Source organism: Mustela lutreola, chromosome 10 (genome assembly GCF_030435805.1).
Source record: "Mustela lutreola isolate mMusLut2 chromosome 10, mMusLut2.pri, whole genome shotgun sequence".
Taxonomy (NCBI): Eukaryota; Metazoa; Chordata; class Mammalia; order Carnivora; family Mustelidae; genus Mustela; species Mustela lutreola.
The window spans coordinates 27,569,241-27,588,778 of record NC_081299.1 but is presented as its reverse complement, the minus strand read 5'-3'; the positions used below and the strand labels follow the sequence as shown (position 1 = coordinate 27,588,778).

The 19,538-nt window shown below is 57.4% G+C and overlaps 1 protein-coding gene and 1 long non-coding RNA gene across 5 annotated transcripts in view; both read left to right on the top strand.

Annotated features, from left to right (window-relative positions):
• Nucleotides 1-19,538, top strand: part of STK40 (serine/threonine kinase 40) — a 40,743-nt gene that overhangs the window by 17,756 nt on the left and 3,449 nt on the right. For 2 of the 4 annotated variants that reach the window (XM_059136174.1, XM_059136173.1), the window contains exons 2-11: nucleotides 3,491-3,610; nucleotides 5,411-5,496; nucleotides 5,870-6,013; nucleotides 8,038-8,265; nucleotides 9,128-9,180; nucleotides 14,275-14,370; nucleotides 14,763-14,878; nucleotides 18,680-18,824; nucleotides 18,913-19,032; nucleotides 19,416-19,500. In XM_059136174.1, coding sequence (XP_058992157.1) covers nucleotides 3,499-3,610; nucleotides 5,411-5,496; nucleotides 5,870-6,013; nucleotides 8,038-8,265; nucleotides 9,128-9,180; nucleotides 14,275-14,370; nucleotides 14,763-14,878; nucleotides 18,680-18,824; nucleotides 18,913-19,032; nucleotides 19,416-19,500 — 1,185 coding nt within the window. In that variant the 5' untranslated portion in view covers nucleotides 3,491-3,498. The remainder of the gene's footprint in view (nucleotides 1-3,490; nucleotides 3,611-5,410; nucleotides 5,497-5,869; nucleotides 6,014-8,037; nucleotides 8,266-9,127; nucleotides 9,181-14,274; nucleotides 14,371-14,762; nucleotides 14,879-18,679; nucleotides 18,825-18,912; nucleotides 19,033-19,415; nucleotides 19,501-19,538) is intronic. The other 2 variants (XM_059136176.1, XM_059136175.1) reach the window with 2 other exon arrangements.
• Nucleotides 15,431-17,010, top strand: LOC131809273 (uncharacterized). The gene is made up of 2 exons (XR_009345101.1): nucleotides 15,431-16,289; nucleotides 16,463-17,010. It is a non-coding gene; the product is annotated as an uncharacterized LOC131809273 (long non-coding RNA).

Genomic DNA, 19,538 nt, shown 5'->3' with positions numbered 1-19,538 from the left:
AGCCCCCTCATTGTCTGTGCGGCAGCTGCTCCCGACAAACTGTTGTCTAGACCGTGCCTGCGCGGAGGCGTCCCGGCAGCGTCTACGCAGATGCAGATACGGTGGCGCCTCCGTGGTGCTCTCCAGGGAACCAGCCAGAGAGGGGGGCTTCGTGCTGCAGGGAAGATGGTGACTGAGGCTAGCATGGAAGCAAGGCCAGCTTACGCTGGGGCGGGAGCAGCTCCCGCACAGGGCTGCTGACCCCGTGACAACCATCACCACCAACTGGGGGGGAGGCGTCCAGCCATTCCCAGAGAATCTGCGGGACCAGGAGTTGGGGGTGCAGTGGTTTCATACACACACGTAGTTTTTTTTTTCCTTGTGGAATTTTTAGTCTAGTGGTGGGGAAAGACAGTAAACGTATAAACACACACATAAGGATGCCTGGCAGTGGTTAAGCATCTGCCTTTGGCTCAGGTCATGATCCCAGGGTCCTGGGATTGAGCCCTACATCAGGCGCCTTGCCCAGTAGGGATCCTGCTTCTGTCTCTTGTTCTCCCTGCTTGTGCTCGCTCTCCTGCACGTGCGTGCTCTCGCTCTCTCTCTCTCTCTGACAAATAAATAAAATCTTAAAAAAAAACACACACACAAAAATACATGCATAATCACAAGATATGGAAAGTGCTATGAATGGAAATTCCATGATAGAGTAACTGGGACCCAGTGATGGAGGAGATACCAGGGAAGGCTTCTCTGAGGAGGTGGTATTTTTATTTATTTATTTATTTGACAGAGAGAGGCACAGGGAGAGAGAGAACACAAGCAGAGGGAGAGGGAGAAGCAGGCTTCCCACTGAGCAGGGAACCCATGCGAGGTTTGATCCCAGGACACTGGGATCATGACCTGAGCTGAAGGCAGAAGCCTAATGACCGAGCCACCCAGGCGCCCCTCTGAGGAAGTGATACTTAAATTGAGAAGGATGTATAGAAGTTAGGCAAAAAGTGGAAACGCTGCTCCAGACACATTATTGCCCAGCTTTTTAAGACTTTATTAGAAGCAGTTTCATTCTTCCCTGCTTTTGTGTGAATGACTTTGAATCTGTTTCCGCCATAAGCCTCTTTGGCAGAAGACATGGCCGAGCCTGACTGTGGCTTCTGCTCCATCTGGGGCCTGTCAAGGCCTACTGAGTTACATGATCCTGCTTACTCTCAGTGTGAAATCGTGGGTCTGTGCCTCAGTGACACAGCTCTGCAAACAAATTGGGGCTTGATAAGAGGCAGGCCTGGTAGATTGGACTAGAGGTATGCCAGGCCCCCTCCCCTGCTTTCCACTTCCTTGCCGGAGTCCCGTCTCCTGGGGTCTAGAATAAGGGCAGGAAAGGCAGCACATGAAGACTTAAGCTAACTAGCAACTATGCACCTGTCTCAGAATAGAAAGGGGGCGGCCTTCCAGGAATAACAGCCTACATAAGCATTTAAACTTTTTTTTTTTTAAGATTTTATTTATTTGTTTGTTTGTTTATTTGTCAGAGAGAGAGAGCGCGCGAGAGTGAGAGTGCATGTGCAGGCACAAGCAGGGGGAGCAGCAAGCAGAGGGAAAAGCAGACTCCCAGGACCCCAGGATCATGACCTGAGCTGAAGGCAGACGCTTAACTGACTGAGCCAACCAGGCGCCCCTGTTCTTACCAGAGAGACTGTGTAGATATTTCAAGTGATGCCGCAGGATACTGTCATGTAGGGATGTTACTGATTTCTTTTTTTTTTATAGCTTTCCTGAGATATATTTCACCTACTGTAAGATTCACCTTCATCATGTATTTTAGGTGGGAGAAAAGGAAGCTTACAAAGTGGTACCACAATGTGGTCCAAATGTTGGTAATAATGAAACTAGAAGCGTGCTCACGTGAGCAGACAGGGAAGTCCACTCGAGTGTCAGCAGTGACTACATCTGGACGCTGAGGTTATGGGTACCTTGTGTTCTTATTTTTGCATATCTGTGTTTTCTAATGTTTCTGCAGGGAATGCAAATCCTGTATGAAGAAAAAATTATGGAAGTTTAGGGCGCAGTGTCCCCAAGCCTTTCACGGAAGGATAAAGGCTGCACTCCTAACTTGGCCCTTGTCCCTCCCTCTGGGTCACCTCTCACCCCTTGCTTCATGCTCTGTACTGTGGCAACACAAAGTCCTCGGAGCTTGTTGCTTCTGTGCCATTTCTTACCCATGTGGGTTTCTTTACTCGGGTCCCTCTGCCTAGAATGACCTTGCCGTTTGCCGGGCTCATCCAGTATCACCTCCGCAGGGAAGTTTTCCCTGAGCTGCCTGAGGGCCAAGGGCCCCTCCTCAGGGCTGGGCAACTGGCCCTCCTGGGCATCCCTGTGGCCCCTGCCCTCTCTACCCTCTCTCCTCGCCCCATGTCCAGGACAGTGCCTCCCTGAACTGCTAACTGTCAGCAGCTGAAAGGAGCAACTAACTCTCTTGTCTTACTTAATCCACATCCAGAGGTCATACTCTAGAGTCTGGTTCCTGGGTCCATCTTTCATCTTAACCCTGGAGGAGACAGAGGTTTCCAGGCAGATCATGACCTCCACCAGCATCCTTTCACTTGGCCCTTAAATGCACAATACATGTTTTCCTTAAAAGTAATTAAAAAAAAAAATTGAAAATAGGACAAAGAAGAGAAAGTAGATCCCTGCCATTGACAACTTTGGGTGGTTTTTTTTTTTTTTAAGATTTTATTTATTTGACAGAGATCACAAGTAGGCAGAGAGGCAGACAGAGAGAGAGGAGGAAGCAGGCTCCCTGCTGAGCAGAGAGCCCAATGTGGGGCTCGATCCCAGGACCCTGAGATCATGACCTGAGCCAAAGGCACAGACTTTAACCCACTGAGCCACCCAGGCGCCCCAGCTTTGGGTGTTTTTCATCAGAGAGGACCTGAGAGTCAGGGGAGTTTGAGAGAGGAGATCCCCAGGGCAACCATCCTCACACGTGGTGGACATGAGAGTCCCCCAGACCCCCTCCCCACCATGCCCCAGAGGTCAGACCAGAAGGGGTGTAGGGGGGGACCCAGGATTCAGCACCTCAGGCCACTTGGCTGCAGGTATTTGGGGGAAGGCCTCACTTTGGGAACAGCTGCTTCTGGGCCATCTCTCCTCTTTGTCTCTGGGGTGGTCTCTTGGGGACCCCAGTTGGCATCTGCACAAAGCCAGTGCCCTCCTCTCTGCATTTGACCAGCCCCCTTGAGGCAGGCTAGCTGCCCGCCTCCATAGCCAGTTTTTGCTGCCTGGAATGATATCCACCTTGAGCCCCTCATCAATGCCAAGGGAAGGAGCTGTGGTTCTTTGTCACCGGGAACCTTCGATGCTCCTCCAGGAGGGGGAGGAGGTGGCAGCAGCAGCAGCGGGAACAGCAGCAGCAGCTGTGTGACGCATCCTCAACTCAGACTCGCAGGCTGGGTTCGCGTGAGGAGACTCGCTGACTTGCTCAGTGAGAAGGGCTCTTCTCTGTCTTGTCTAGAGCTGAGAATGAAGCGGAGAGCATCGGACAGAGGAGCTGGGGAAACGTCAGCCAGGGCGAAGGCTCTTGGCGGTGGCATTTCCGGAAATAATGCAAAGAGAGCTGGACCATTCATCCTGGGTAAGCCTCTGACCATGGGTTGGGCCAGGGGTGTGGGTGCGGGGGCAGGGGTGCGGGAGAGGGGGCAGGCACAGGCGCAATCCCACCCTGGGCTGTGCAGGGCGGAGTGCCACACCCACCACAGTGCACGTCCGGGGCCCTAGCCTTGCGGCTCTAAGCGCAGCCCCTTTGTGCAGTGGAAGATCGGATAGAGCCTCAGGTCAAGCTGTACCCAGGTTGTCATTTTTGTTGTAGCCTCACCGGTCTTCCATCAGCTCCAGCTGAGAGCTAGACTGTCTCTTCCCCCAGAGCACCCCATATACCCCCCTACCCCATGCTGCACACAGGAGCCACACAAGCTGCATCAGAACCCGAGGCCCATCATCCAAGGCACTTCCTCGACCATTCTTGGAGGGCACGGTTCATTCCACAAGGTGTCTGGTATAGCCCTCCAAGTTTCTGGTAAAATCTGTACAGAGTCCTGCAGAATTGGGTGTGCCCAGTGGTCCAGAAGAGCACCAGGGCCTTTCTACGTGATGTTGGAGGCCCAACAAATTGGAGTTGCAGTGCTCGGGGTTACAGGGGTGAAGTGGGCTCTTGAGGACACTGGAGACTGGGTGTGGGTTTTGCTTTGGGGTGGTGTCTCGGGCTGTGGGCGCAGGACAGTTCCAGCCCCAGTCACTGGGCACTAGTTTCCGGAGCCTGCCGTGGGCTGGGCCTGGGCTGGATGCTGGGGTGCAGCAGTGAACAGGGCAGGCAGGTTCCTGCCCTCACAGAGCTTAACATTCTAGTTGGAAAAAGAAACAGAGTAAACAATGCACAAGATTACAAGCAGGGCAGTAAGTGCCTTGAAGTAAGTAAACAAGACGATGCAAGAGTGGGACGGGAAGGTTCCATAGGAGGAAGTGATATTTGGGTTCTCTCCCGGGGAGAAGTTTCGACTGTATATTAGAGCAGTGACACTGTGGGTCGCCTAGGTGGCTCAGTCCTTAAGTGTCTGCCTTCAGCTCAGGTCATGATCCCAGGGTCCTCAGATCAAGCCCCACATCGGGCTCTCTAATCAGTGGGAAGCCTGCTTCTCCTCTCCCATTCCCCCGCTTGTGTTCCCTCCCTCTCTGTGTCCCTCTCTATCAAATAAATAAAATCTTAAAAAAAAAAATGGGGGGCACCTGGGTGGCTCAGTGGGTTAAAGCCTCTGCCTTCGGCTCAGGTCATGATCCCAGGGGCCTGGGATCGAGCCCCACATCAGGCTCTCTGCTCAGCAGGGAGCCTGCTTCCTCCTCTCTCTGCCTGCCTCTCTGCCTACTTGTGATCTCTGTCTATCAAATAAACAAATACAATCTTTAAAAAAAAAAAAAAAAAAAAGGCATCAGTCAGGATGCTGGCAAAGGACGGCGAGCAGTGTCTGCAGTACAGAATTGCCCCCAAACCTGGGCTCCAACAGGGGCCAGGCAGCCACCCCAGACGACCTGGGAAACTCTCAAAGTGGTAGTTCCTCAGCCTGGAGATGCTGATTCAGAGGCTCTAGGTGGCCGCTGGGGTCTCTGCTTTTAACACCCACTCTTCGGAGGTTCCTGCACACCCCCACAGTTGAGAACCCCTCCTTTTGCAAGCCGGACCTGTAAAAGCCAGGTGTACCTCAGGCACATGCGCACGCGCTCCATTGTTGGGGGTGCCTGAGAACTCTCCACCAGGAGACTGGTGGCGGTGGGGGTTGGGGGGGGTGGCAGTTGCTCAGTAGCCATGAACTGCAGAAAGGCCACATGGTGCCACAAGAGACAGGGCTTCGGAAGAGTAAGCCCAAGGCTCTTTGTGCCGTAGGTCCCCGTCTGGGCAACTCCCCAGTGCCAAGCATTGTGCAGTGTTTGGCGAGGAAAGACGGCACAGATGACTTCTATCAGCTGAAGGTAAGTGAGGCGCCCGGGGCAGGGGAAGCTGGGGCCCCAGGGGCTGCCCTGCCAGCCGGCTCTCCCACTCTTCCCCACCTTCACACCCATACCACTTATGAACAAGAGTAGCACCGTTTCTTCCCGGGACACGGTCCGGCTCATGCCGTCTCACTCGGAGCAGGCCTGATGGCAGGAGCGCACTCAGAGCAGGACTCATGCTGCCATCCCACTGAGAAAGCCCTCGCACATCGTGTGTGCCTGTGGGAGCGCGCGTGCAGGTGCCGCGGGCCCAACTGTGAGCCCTCTGCACCACCTGCTCCGGTCACTCTGCTTTGTAAAGTAAGGTTTGTTTTTGGGTTTTTGGTCTTTTTGTGTGTGTGCCTTCCTAAAGATCCTTACCCTTGAGGAGAGGGGGGACCAAGGAATAGAAAGCCAAGAGGAAAGGCAAGGCAAGATGCTGTTGCACACCGAGTACTCTCTGCTTTCCCTCCTCCACACGCAGGACGGCGTGGTTCACCACCACGGGCTCTTCCAGGTGAGTGACAGAGGGGCTGCCTGTCCCCCCTCCCTCCTCCCACCCCTGGCTGGCTCCTGGAGCTGCCCCCTGCTGGGGCCACATCTGTACATGGAGCAGCTTGCCCACGTGACCGCCTGGGACCCCTGCGTGCTGGGAGCGCCAGAACTTCCCGGGTGGGGTGGGCTGGAGGTCAGGCTCTGGCCTGTACCCCTGCTGTGAGGCTCGCGCCCAGTGGGAATGCCCCTTTCTTTGGAGCGCCACTTCTCTGAGAAGGGAGGAAAGCATGAAGTCATTTAAAGACACGCGGGCTCTTTCCTATTGTGTTGTGCCAGGAATTTTCTAGGCTGGGGGTGGAAGCGGGGCACGAGGAGGGCTGAGCCTTGTGGGCCACCTGTGGACCCCGCAGCTGGTTGTGGTACTCATTCCTTTCGCCTGCCCAGGCATCGCAGCTTAGTTGAGCGAGTATCCCTGAGCCCCTGTGCTCAGATGTTCCGGGTCCCTTAGGGAAGGTACTCGTGAGTAGCTTGTACCCTGGAAAGAGCTCTCCTCAGGGACAAACCGAAATCGTGTCTCCAGATGAGAAGGCCAGTTTCAGAATGCCTGGGAGGCCTCCTGCTCAGGCCCCCAGCAGAGCTGCTGCAGGGCCCTCGGCTGGACGCGCTGGCCTGGGCCACTCTGGCCAGATGGACCTGGTACTCGAGAAGTGATGTGAGGCAGGGAGGCATGGAGGGTTTGGCCTGCGGCCCTGGAATCTGGTTGTTTGACCTTTGGGCAACCTACGTCCAGTCCCTACACCTCGGGTTCCTCATCTGTAAAATGGAGGTGGTAATGGACACTTGCCTCGTGAGGCGGTCAGGAGGGTGAGCAGGCGTGTATGCAGCCCAAGCTGTCCCTGTACACACTCACCGCAGTTACTTCCTCGTCTGCTTGAGTTCTTGGATAAAATAAAGGGAAGGGGCCGCTCTGCCCCGTGCACCCTACCAAAGTCTTCATTCTTACATGTGCAGTTAGAGGCAACTCTGAAAGTCCCTGTTTCCCTTCCACGTGAAACCAAACTGAGGGGGATCGTGAGTCTTCAGGGCTTCATCTCTGACAGCTGCCAGAGCTTGGCCCTGCTTTGTGTCCTCTGGGATGATAACACCTGGTGGTGAGAAGCATGTCCAGAGTCACCTGTGTGCCAGCCACGGCGGGCCCCTGGGGAAGAGGGAACGAGAGGCGTGGTCACGCTCGGAAGGAGGGACAGAGCTACTCAGTCCCCCCAGGGGTCCCCAGAGGCCAGCTTCGGTCTGCGAGGCTGACATGGAGCATTTCCCCAAGCTGGCTCATCAGTAGAGCGTGTAGCTCTCGGTTTCGGGGTTCTAAGCTCAAGCCCCACGCTGGCTGTAGAGAATGCTTGAAAAGAAAAGAAAAGAGAAAAGGAAAGAAACCATCTTTTTGGCAAGGAAAATGGGCCTGGCACTTACCACCACGCACCAGTACAGACCCACCTCCTGAGCACTGGTGCGGGCTGCCGGATTCCCTGAGCAACCTGTGAGGGAGGGTGCCAGCTCCCTTTGACCAGAGACTTAGAGAAGTGAGGTAAACTGCCCCATGGCCCACAGCCGGAGGGAGTGGGAGCTGGGGCCTGAACCCCACCTTACCCACTATTCCTTGGCTCCCTGGAGTCCGGTTTCTGCGTGAAATCAGTTGTGTCAGACACATGGAACACCTCACTTCCACCGTCTCTGACTTTGGTCACAGCTGGAGCCTCTGGGAGTGCCCCAGAGAGGGGATGTCCTGTGGCCCCAGGTCCGCTGTCTGTACCCTGGACCTGGAGGTCCCTTTGGCACTACAGGCTAAGCCCTGATCTGAACCCCTTACACTGGGATCAGAGCATGGAGCCTTTAATGGCAGCCCCGGTCCTGGCCACCCAGGCCTCAGGGTGCCGCTCGTGCAGGCTCCCACGTTGGTGTCTGTCTCTGGCTCCAGAGGAGAGTCCCTGAGCCCCAGCCCTTGACCTGTGGGCCCATAGCCAAGCCCTGGTCTGCCCCCTTGCCTCCCAGGACCGCACCTGTGAAGTCGTCGAGGACACGGAATCCAGCCGGGTGGTGAAGAAGATGAGGAAGCGCATCTGCCTCGTCCTGGATTGCCTCTGTGCACACGACTTCAGCGACAAGACCGCCGACCTCATCAACCTGCAGCACTACGTCATCAAGGAGAAGAGGCTCAGCGAGCGGGAGACCGTGGTCATCTTTTACGACGTGGTGCGTGTCGTGGAAGCCCTGCACCAGGTGAGGCTCTGCCCCTGCACCCCCACCACTCCCAAATCCCGCACCCCCGCCCCACCGCTGGTGCCTCTTCCTCTGGCCGGCATGGCCTGTGTTCTGGGTGGCTGAGAAGCCTCCTGGCCCCACTGCCACAGAAGGCCACCTTTCTTGCTTCTGCTCTGTGGAAGCGGCTCTGGGTCGTCCCCCCTCCCCGACCCCCAGCCCCCAGGCGTGCTCTGCAGCTGGAATGTCCGGAGGGAAGGTGGCTAGAGGACCTGTGTGGCCAGTGAGGTACATGGCTGCAGGCCTCAGCCCGTGTACCTGGGGAGGCGCTGCCCAGCAGCCCAGCAGAGCCCAGTGTCCTGGCAGAGGAGACGACAGTGAGATCCCCTGGGGCAGCCATAGTCTGTCTCTGAGCTTTCCCTAGAGATGGGGTGTCAGGTACCCCAAGGTACAGTGAGGAGAACCTGGGCCTCTTACAGGCACACACCTGCCTGTGCTACTCGGTCCCCAGAGCTGTGAGAGATCGCCCGCTGACCGCAGGTGCAGGCAGATGTTAGTGTTTTTCTCAGCAGGATGTTTACTGGAGGTGGTGAGGAGTGGTTTTCCCCTTGGCTGCTGTCCAGAGAAAGCCAGGGAAACCGCTCCCAGCAGGAGAGAGACTGCCTGGGTTCACGTATTACCCCATCCCTGCCCAGGGTTGATGTGGCCTTAGAACGGTGCTCATCTGTCCTTGGCTGACAAATCAAGGCATGAGCCTAAAGAAAGGTATCCTAGGTCTTTTTCCTGCCCCCCTCAAACTCCTGGAGAGCCCACATCTTTTAGGCCAGGCCCAACCCTGCCTCCGTTCTTCGTGGTCCAAGCCACATGCCTGTTGCTTTTCCAGAAAAACATTGTGCACAGAGACCTGAAGCTTGGGAACATGGTGCTCAATAAGAGGTAAGATCCTTCTCCGTCAGGATGTGACCTTGCGGCTGGCACAGCTACATGCTGCAGCTACCCAGTACCCTCCAGTGCCCCCCAGTCTCTGACCCACAACAGCCCACTTCCCCCAGGAATCCCAGGGGCTATGGGATGGGATGTCCGCTTCTGCCTCTTGCCACATGGAGATATGGTGCTTGCTTTGAAGGAAGGAGCCTTAGGGGCACCTGGGTGGCTCTGTCGGTTGAGCGTCCAACTCAATCTCGGCTCAGGTTTTGATCTCAGGGTCGTGAGTTCAAGTTCCACATTCGGCTCCTCACTGGGCATGGAGCCTACTTAGAAAAAGAGGAAGAAAAAGGAAAAAAAGAAAGGGAGTCTTTTTTTTTTTCCCTAAATTTTGGTTTTTTAAGATTTTATTTATTTATTTGACAGAAATCATAAGTAGGCAGAGAAGCAGACAGAGAGGGAGGGGGAAGCAGGATCCCTCCTGAGCAGAGAGTCCGATGCGGGGCTCGATCCCAGGACCCTGGGATCATGACCTGAGCTGAACTCAGAGGCTTTAACCCACTGAGCTACCCAGGCGCCCCAAGAAGGGGAGTCTTAAAGGCCACCAGCCACAAAAAGGGAGCTCAGGAAGGATTCCAGGGATCCTCCTTGGGCCATTCATTTGTTGGGTCTAGTGGGTGCTCAGTAAATGACTGTAAAAAATGGAGAAACGAGTGAAGGAATGACAGATGAGCAAAAAGAGGCCTCATTGTAGGTCGGATTCCCAGGAAATAGACTCTGAGGTGTGTGTGCATAAGGTTTCCTAGGAAGAGCTCTTCGGGCAAAGGGCAAGATTGGACAGAGGGAGAAGTCGAGCTGTGGTACAGTCACGGCGGGGCCTCAGCCTGGAAAACTCGAGAGCCAGGGGGCCCTCAGATGTCCCAGCCGAGGCAGGGGGGGCGCATGGCCCTGGATGCCCACTGTGACCAGCCTCAGAATACAGCCTGTGCCCAGGACAAGGTGGGCTAGCCATAGCTGGGGCAGCTTCCTTTGGCTCAGGGGCTTTCTGGAAAAGGATGCAGCTACGAACAGTCAGAAGCCATCACTCTCTGCAGCAGGGAAAAGGTGCCTCGATCTTAGAAGGAGTCTGGGCAGCTCACACTAGCACCCTTGGTCCATCAGTGGCGGGGAGAGATCACTCAAGGCCTGGGCCACAAGCTGTCACCCTCCTGTCCAGGTGGAGAGGCTCCAGCCTCATAGGGGTCCAACAGGTCTGCTGCCTCTCCTGCCCTCGCTTGACCTCTCACCCTTGCCACCCCCTCACCTCCAGGTGTTGAAGTGGATCAGGGGGCTCACAAATGGCAAGCACCTGGTCACCCACTCAGGAGGGGACCTGCTGTCCCTGGGAAATGGCTGGAGCCACAGCAGTCACAGGAGGAAAAGCTGCAGGGAGATAGGCCCCTGGGGAAGGGCATGGGTGGACCAGATCTCCCCCGCCCCCAATGCCATGGGAAGGTCACCGCCCTTCTGCCACCACCACCCAGCCCTGATGCCACAGACGGACAGTTTCCTGGCATCACCGTGCAATGGGCCACCAACCCAAGAGCACTGGCTGGGGGCCCCGGGAGGAGGGCAGAGACTCTGGCCATCTGAGTCAGTTCCCTAAAGGATGAGTAAAGTCTGGCCAGCTAGAGAAAGTGAAGCCATGAAAACCTGACCCTGTCATGCTCCTCAGGGAGGAGGGAAGAGAGCCAAAGTTCCAGAGCTGCTGGAACCTCTGACGGGTCGAGTCAGAGGGCTGGAGAAGCTTGGGGGTCACCTGGGTCACAGCCCGGCACGGCCTCTGCATTCCCCGCGAGACGATGGGAGTTCGTTTGATCATGTTTTGGTTGGTTGACTGATCCGTGTAGTGAGAGGCTGCTGTGGTAACAGGCAGTTCTCCGAGCTTCCGTATCCTCACCTGTGGAAGTGCAGGTAGTTAAGCCTCCCTGCAGAGACGGGCCTGAGGCGTGGAACTGTCTCCCGGGACTGGGCCCAGCATAAGTGCACCCCATACTCGACAGGCCGTGGCTCTCTTCCCCGGGAGATGAGGCCTGCTGGGGGTTGAGTGGCTGCTGAGGGCGCCCGTGGTGAGTGCAGGAGGGCCCTGGCCCCAGCCCGGAGAGCATGTGGTCTTCCGCAGCCTCCCTGTCCTGGTCTTCTGTGGGACGCTGGCCTAGTACCGTCCTGCTCTGGACGGCAGGCTCGCTGCGCACACAAAGGGGCATATCTTTGGGACCACCTAAGTGCATCTGGCTGCGGAGCCCATGTCCTCTGCGGCCTTCCCTGCACTGGCTCTCTGTGGCCCAGGGGTGCCCATGGGAGCGCACATGTGGGCTCCTGCACTGCCAGCCACAGAAGTGTTCCAGGCCTCTGTGCATCCTTGGAGGGTCTGCTCCCAGCTTCTGCTCCCCCCAACTTTACCAAGCCACTTTTGTCATAGGAATGTAGTTGGAAAGCCCAGCCTCTCTTGAGTACCGGTCGTGGGGCTATACCAGCTCCTCCCTGTGTGTGTCTGTCTGTCTGTATGTGCGTGTGCACCCCTGTATGTTTTCCTCAGACTGAGGAGCCCCAGGGCCTCCCTCGGACCCTTTGTCTTGGCTGCATTGCCTCTCATCTGATGATGCCCTTTTTGGGGTTTTGGGACCGATGGCGGTTCTGGCCAGCTCTCTCGCTTGACTCATGGTGCTCCGGGAGGGGGCAGTGTGCCGCGGTGCCCAGCACCAAGGGGCCAAGTACGAACACCACACCCTGCATCGTGGTGTCTACAGGCACACCCCTCCCTTCCCGCTCGCACCTGGGCAGAGTCAGAAGGCTGACCTGGAGGAGATCCAGCCCCCGCCGGGCTGGGCCCTGACTCCAGTTGCAGAGTCCTTAGGAGGCCGCCTCTGTCCCTCGCAGAACTGAGTGGCCCCAGGGGAGGAAGCAGGGAGAAGTGTTTGCGGGGCGGCTGTCATGAGTTCACCCCGCTTGGGAGAAAAGGCAAGGGTTGAAACCTGAAATACCCTTTTGGGGTTATATGAGGTCTGCCGTGGGTTCTTTCTCCTTCCTCCTTTCTTTTTGGGTAAGCAAGTTGCACACCAAGTTCCTAGAAAAGGAGAAAAACGCAGGCAGCCCAAAGGGCCATAACTGAAGAGTGACTCAGGCCCAGCGGATCCTGCTGACGCAGAACTGCCTCCCTTCACCCCACTGCCCTTGCTGCCGGAATGAGCCTGGGGGGGGTCTGGGGCTCCCAGGGAGCTGGGTACCACCCACCAACTTGGGTGGTAGTGGCAGGGCAGGGGCGCACGGCCAAGCTTCGGGAGGTCTCGGGGCTGACCATGTGGTTTCCTGTGGGATAGCCTCCAGGATCCTCGGCAGTGTGGGCCAGCTCGTCCCTGCCGCCCGCCGCCCAGCCACACACAGTGTCCTAGAGCCCCCCAGCCCAGCCCGGGTCCAGCTGGCCTGCTTGCTCCGGGGCCCATGGCCACAGCATGGCTCCCCTCACATGCTGCCTCAGATGGGGTCTTTTCTGGGCTCTCCCATTACCAGCCCTAGCCAGCTGTGCCCACCATCTGAGGAGGAGAGGCTAACCCAAGACAGCCGTTAGCAGTTAGTTCCTAGTTGCCAGGCCCCCGGCTCGTTGCCTTCCGCGGGGTTGTCTTCTTGTCACTTTCTTACACAGTCCTGGGAACTGGGTGCCAATATACTCCGTTTGACAGATGAGGAAACAGATTTAATAAGAGATTAAATGAGGCTCTGGAATTCCGCAGGAGCTGTGACCGACAGCCTCTGCCAGCCCTTAGCTATCTCGGGGAATTCTGCTGGCATAGGGCTTGGTACAAAACAAAGGTTAGTTTGTCCTCTGCATTCCGGGTCACACAGCCATGGAATGGCAGAGCTGGGCCTGGGACCTGGAAATCCAACTCCTGAGCCCCCCGGACCCTGCCCTGAGCGGTCTTCTCCCAGTGTCTCGTGCCTCAGGGCACCCGTGCAAGACACACCACCAGCCATGGCAGCCATCTGAGGTGGGGGACGGACCGTGGACCTTGGGGATGCACAGTCCCACATTCAGGGCTGTGGCATGGCGGCTCAGAGCTGGAGCGATCCACTTCTGACATGGTTTCCTTGGCCAGACCCTTTGCCTGCACTTTCAGACCCTAGCTGCCCTGGGGGCCACCAGGCAGATTTCTGTGGCATCTGACAGGGCAGGCCTGTATGCAAAGAGAGAGTTGAGGTTTCCATTTGGAATGCAGAGGACAAACTAACCTTTGTTTTGTACCAAGCCCTTTGCCAGCAGAATTCCCCGAGATAGCTAAGGGCTCGCAGAGCCTGTCAGTCACAGCTCCTGGGGAATTCCACACTCAGCCCCATACACCCTGTACCTCAGAGAGCCGACCCCCTCTTCACCCTGGAGGTTCAGCCAGTGAGAGGCAGCGGGAGGCCGCTCACCGGGCTGCCCTTCCTGCCATCCCCCTGCTTCTCTGCCCAGCCAGCTGACAAGGAGCAGGGCGGGTGACCCCTGCCCTCTGTGGGTAGAGAGGCACCCTGCCTCACTGGCTCTCCCCGATGAGGCCTCTTGGAGGGGCCTGCCTACCCCCACCGCCCAGGTGTGGAGTAATGTGTCTTCCTTTTGTGCACACTGTGAGCTTCCTTAAAGGATCCAAACCCTAAGCCGCTCTCACCCATGACTCTCAGATGAGGGAGGCTGTGGTTTTCCAGGTCAAAGGAGAGTCTGAAACACAAGACAAGGGCTGAGTTAGCTTTGCTGGAACTGAAGAGAAATTCGGGGGCCGGGCACTGCGAGTGCCCCTGACAGTACCGGTCAGTGTCCATCCAGAGCGCAGGCTCTGGGGTCAGAGTAGACCCTGACTTCGGTCCTGCTCACCAGCTGCAGGACCCTGAGCGAGTTCCTTCATTTCTCTGTTTACTTCCTCATCACCTTCACTGCATCACCTGGGAAACTGGGGCAGGGAGGAAGCCTCCCTCCTAGGCTTTCGTGAGGGGCGAATGTAAATAGTCCACATCAGACCCATAAGCCACGGGCTGCACCTGTTAAGTCTCTGTGAGCATTCATTTTTTTGTACTATTTGGGATGCTGATTGACAGTGATCACGGTGATGACCATATGGATCGACCGAGGGGGACAAAAGTGGCCCCCATAGATGGACTTCAGAGCCCTGCCGAACTTCCTTTTCACTCTGTGTAAATGAGGGAGCCAAACCAGATCTCGTCATTCCAGATGTTGATGTTCTATGAGATGGTTTGTCATCCTGAGTCCTAAGCCTTAGCCCCGAGGCTCAGCCCAGATGGCAGTTGCCGGGGAGCCCCTCTGGAGCACTCCCTGGGTCATAGTCACTCAGTTCTCGGAGCCCACGTGCTGAGGGGACAGCGGAGCAGGTGGCAAGCAAGGGGGCACGGCCAGCATCAGCGCCCTTGATGGCACCGTTCATGCAGCCACGGGGGAAGGCAGCAGAGCCCGGGGAGCAGAAAAGGATGTGGGTGTGATTCCTTTGCTCCCTGGGCAGGAGCGAGGGCAGCTGGGTGCCCATGGGTACAGACACAACGTTTGTTCATGCTCTGTCCCCTGCTCCCAGGACGCATCGGATAACCATCACCAACTTCTGCCTCGGGAAGCATCTCGTGAGCGAGGGGGACCTGCTGAAGGACCAGAGAGGGAGCCCTGCCTACATCAGCCCAGACGTGCTCAGCGGTATGTGCGTAGTGCCAGTCAGCGGGCCCCAAGGGCGATGTCCTGCTGGGCTTCACAGAGGCTCCTTCCTTCAGCAGAGCGTGTCCTGGGGTAGGGGGAGCCCTGGCCTAGGTGCTGGGGCTGTGGGGCCGTCTGTGTACAGAATATGGGGTCACGTGGAGAGGAAGATGGGGATCCTCACCCCAGTGCTGGGTTAATGACTCTGAGATTATTTCTGTGAGTGTGAACGATGGGCACTTGAAGGACTTGCCTGAGGAAGTGACCTTTGAGCTGTGATTGCCAGGACAGATAAGGACTGGAGGGGGAGTGACTGGGCCAAGGCCGCACAGCCAGCTGTGGCTGCTGCTCAGACTGGGAGCCTGGTTCAAGGTGGGGCCGGAGAGGTGGGCAGCGGCCAGACTAGCAAGGCCTGAGGGAAGCCCCGGGGAGAATGTCATCACTTGTTTCAAGTGCGAGAGGAAGCCCTGAGCAGGTCTTCACTGGCTTTGCCACCTTGACAAGGACACCTCTTCCTTCCTGCTGTTCCTTCATAAGCTCCTTCCTTCCCCCTCCCTCCCACTGGCCTGAATTTACCAAGGGCCTACCGGATAGGTGGCCCTGTTTAGACACTTCCGATACAGCCGTGAACAGGCATGCAGACATCCCCGCTTCCATGAACACTGAGCTGATTTTCTAGTGGGGCCGAAACAGCCAGCACACGAAATAAAAAACCCAGTTACACCCTGATTACCCACTGATCCTATGGCTCAGTGCCGAGCCCTGTGTGGAGTGCGTGACCACGTCACCTGCTCCAGACCGCAACTTTACCCTGCGAGGTAAAGTTTCGAAGTCCCTCTGTCATGCGAACACTAGACAGGAGAACTGGGGCTTGTGCCCCGGCCAGCCTCCTGCCCAAGCCCATGTTCCCTGGGACTCTTTCTCTTCTTTCCCGATGTCCTTTGCCAAATTGGGTCTTTCTGTCCTGATCCTTCAGGAACCGAGGGCTTCACGTCTGCTCCCACCTCTTCCACATGGAGGTTTCAGGGTGCCCCCGGGGCCACCATCCCCGGCACACACTCCTGCACCCCTGCGCACAGCGACAGACCCATCTCTCCCAGGCAGCACGTGCATGCAAGGAACAGGCTGCCGTAACTGGCCGGAGTGTGACCACACCTTGGAGGTCTCCCCTGGTGGATGCTTCTGCGCCAGGGCCGGGCCTCTCCCCAGCCATGCTGCCACCTCCCAGGACCTTGAAGTTTGGGTTGGAGTCCCCATGGCCTCTACTAGAGGGAGCCAGGAACCAGGGCTGCACCCCCCACTTCCCAGGGACTGGCCCAGCCCCGACAGCCTCCATGAGATTCCCCAAAGCATTCCTCTGTGTGACAGAGCCAGGACATTGCACCAGGCTCCTGCCTCGGTGTAGGCCCGCGAGGTGAGACCCGTGGCTGTGCGCACCCCCAGGTGGGCCCCACTCTGGCTCCTCCAGCTTCAGGCCGGCCTTAGAGGATGAAACAGGCGAACCCACTGCTTCCAAGAGAGTCCTAGATCCGTAGAGTAGAAATGCAAGTCTCATTCTGACCTTCATCCCCCTTCTCTGAGCCCCAGTTGCCCCCCAGGTTACAAGTGGGATGCACTGCTGCCCGCCTCCCCCCAAGGTGAAGAGGTTGACGCAGGATGATAATGACAGGTCCCGCCCAGGCTGGAGGTGAGGTCTGCCCCTTGGTTCACTCTGTGCTCCAAGCACAGCCTCGGGCATCCGGCCTGGAGCTGTGGAAAGGCAAACCTGACCTTGCCCGCGTAGAGTTTATAGTCTGATTAATAACTGTGTCCCCCTGAAAAAGTTACTGACTTCTCTGGGCCCCGAGTTTCATATCTATAAAGCAGAGGTAACAGCAGTCCCTGCTTCCTGAGGTCCTGTGGGGCTAAAGAAGGCCTTGAACCTGCTGGGTGGATAGTAAATGGTAGCTGGGTTATTGTTATGGAAGGGTGGATAGTAAACGGTAGCTGGGTTATTGTTATGGAAGGGTGGATAGTAAACGGTAGCTGGGTTATTGTTATGGAAGGGTGGATAGTAAAGGGTAGCTGGGTTATTGTTATGGAAGGGTGGATAGTAAACGGTAGCTGGGTTATTGTTATGGAAAAGAAGCCTTGAAGTTCTGTCCCCTCAGAAGCCAAAGCTCAGGGAAAGGTCTACCCAGGCAGAGCTCCTGGGGTGGCTTATCTACTAGAAGAGCCTCTCCAGCTCCGGGCGGAAGTCCTGAGGCTCAAGCTGATGGAGCCCAGGCCGCCTTGGCCCCTGGTTCTGTCCTGGGCATCTCGGCAGGAACCGCCCACAGCTGTCGCCACGAAGAGTCGTGGCCCAGCAGACGCTAGTGATGACCCCACGTGGCAGAGCAGGGTCCGGGGCAACAGGGTCACCCTGGGGTCAGCTGCACAAAGTCACCCACGCTGCTCTTTGGCACTGGGGGTTGGAAAAGGGCCAGGGTGATGCAGCCTTGGAGAAAGCTTAGCAGGGGCTCATCTCCACAAAATCGCCTACTGCAGCAGCCAGGGCAAAAAGCAGCTCACTCCCCAAGCAGCCATGTGAGGTCAGCGTCCCGGCCCCATTTCACAGACGAAGTAATGGGCTAGGTCATGGAGGCCCATGGTACCTTCTGGAGGCACAGGCCGAGGTCTATAAGGATACTTCCATGCACCTGGTTATGCTGCTTGACCTTCAGTGGGCCTGGAAAGCCCTCCAGAACCAGGATCCCTTACCCCAAAGGCATCTGTCGCCACCCACGCGGCTTCAGGACCCAGAGGAGGGATCCCAGTTGTCCAGGCACTGCCTGGTGCCCAGCAGCAGCTCTCCCACTTGCATGGGGCATGGAGTCCCATTCTGGGATCTGGGCTCTGCTGAGCCTGCTTTCCCAGGGACAGGGCAGGCGGGGGATTTCGAAAGGCTTGTCGTGCTGTCCTGTGTTTTCGGGAAGAGGCCAGGCGGTGGCCGGCATACCAGAGGAGCTCTAGCCTGGATGGTGGGTGGCGGCCTGCCCGTCAGAGTGGGAGGAGAGTGGGAGGAGCTGGGCTTCCCCGTCAACCATGTGGTGTGGGACAGGTGACATCCCTGTGCCTCATTTTGGAAAAAGAGAATATATCTAATTCCCGGAGTTTGGTGGAGACATAATGAAATGAAAGCATCTCTTCCAGGGCTGTCACAGCGTGGTGTTCAGCGCTTGCTTAAGTGCTCACTCCCTTCTGTTCTGCAGGGAGGGAAACCGCACGACGAGTTCACAGTCACAGATACTCACTCCTCTAGCAAATACTGGAGTCCGTGCTGGGCCCCGGGGCTCGGCCCTGCACCAGGCAGGGCGGTGCCTGCATTAGAGCTTACCTCCTTGTGGGGGAGATAGGAAGTGAGCAGGGGAGGGGATCCTCCCGGACGGGGCCAAGTGCTCTGGGGCGAGGGGCTAGGGATTGGGGCAGAAGTGCCCAACGGGCCCAGAGCCGGTTAGCTCAGTGTTCCACACAGGCGTTCCTGGCCACCCGCTCCGTGAGCTGCTTGCCGGGGCTGTAGTCCCAGGCCCAGCCCCCACAAATTTGCTGTCTGGCAGAGCAGAGCTGGTAATCAGGGGCGTGGCCTGCACAAGGCCAAGTATAGTCCCTTCACCTCGGTGTCACTCCGAGATGGGGCGAGATGGGGCGTCCTCCTGAAAGTGCAGGGGGTCGGGGGTGGGCCCTGTGGGTAGGGTCAGGCACGTGGCTGGGAAGCCAAGGGAAGCCCAGGGCCTAGCCCTTCCCCGGGCCTGGGCTGAGCGTGCATGTGTCTGTGTGCCCCCGCAGGCCGGCCGTACCGGGGCAAGCCGAGCGACATGTGGGCCCTGGGCGTGGTGCTCTTCACCATGCTGTACGGCCAGTTCCCCTTCTACGACAGCATCCCCCAGGAGCTCTTCCGCAAGATCAAGGCCGCAGAGTACACCATCCCTGAGTGAGTGGCACTCCCTGGGCTGGGGCGGTGGGTTGGAGCGAGCCCACCCAGCCTGCGCCACCGGAGCCCTCTCCTTGTTCTGCATCAGGGACGGGCGCGTGTCTGAGAACACCGTGTGTCTCATCCGGAAGCTGCTGGTCCTCGACCCCCAGCAGCGCCTTGCTGCCGTAGATGTCCTGGAGGCCCTCAGTGCCATCATCGCATCTTGGTAAGTGGGCAGGAGCCCAGCTGAGGCCCTGCCCCTCCCACTCAGACAAGCGGCCTGAGGGCGGGCCCGTTTCTTTGCCCGCCAGAGTCTGATTTCCAGATTGTCCCGCGGGCGAGAGGGGCAGGGCGCTCCCAGAGCTCGGGGTGGAGCATCCCCTGAGTGCAGGGTGATGCCACCTCTGGGATTGACATTAATTACGTCACTGATTTTCCACCACAGCCTGTGAGGTAGAAATGTCCCCATGATCAGATAAGAAAGCAGAGTCATTCATGTCAAGAGGGGGTTGAGCTGGGACCTAGCCCCATCTGTTGAGTCCAGCCAAGCTGTGGAGCTCCCGTGGGCCAGACCTGGGGAGGCAGCCCAATTCGTCTGCCTTCCTGCAGGCAGTCCCTGTCGTCGCTGAGCGGGCCTTTGCAAGTGGTTCCTGATATCGACGACCAGATGAGCAACGCAGACAGCTCCCAGGAGGTGAGTTGAGGTGGTCAGACCCGTCGTCACCTGGTCCC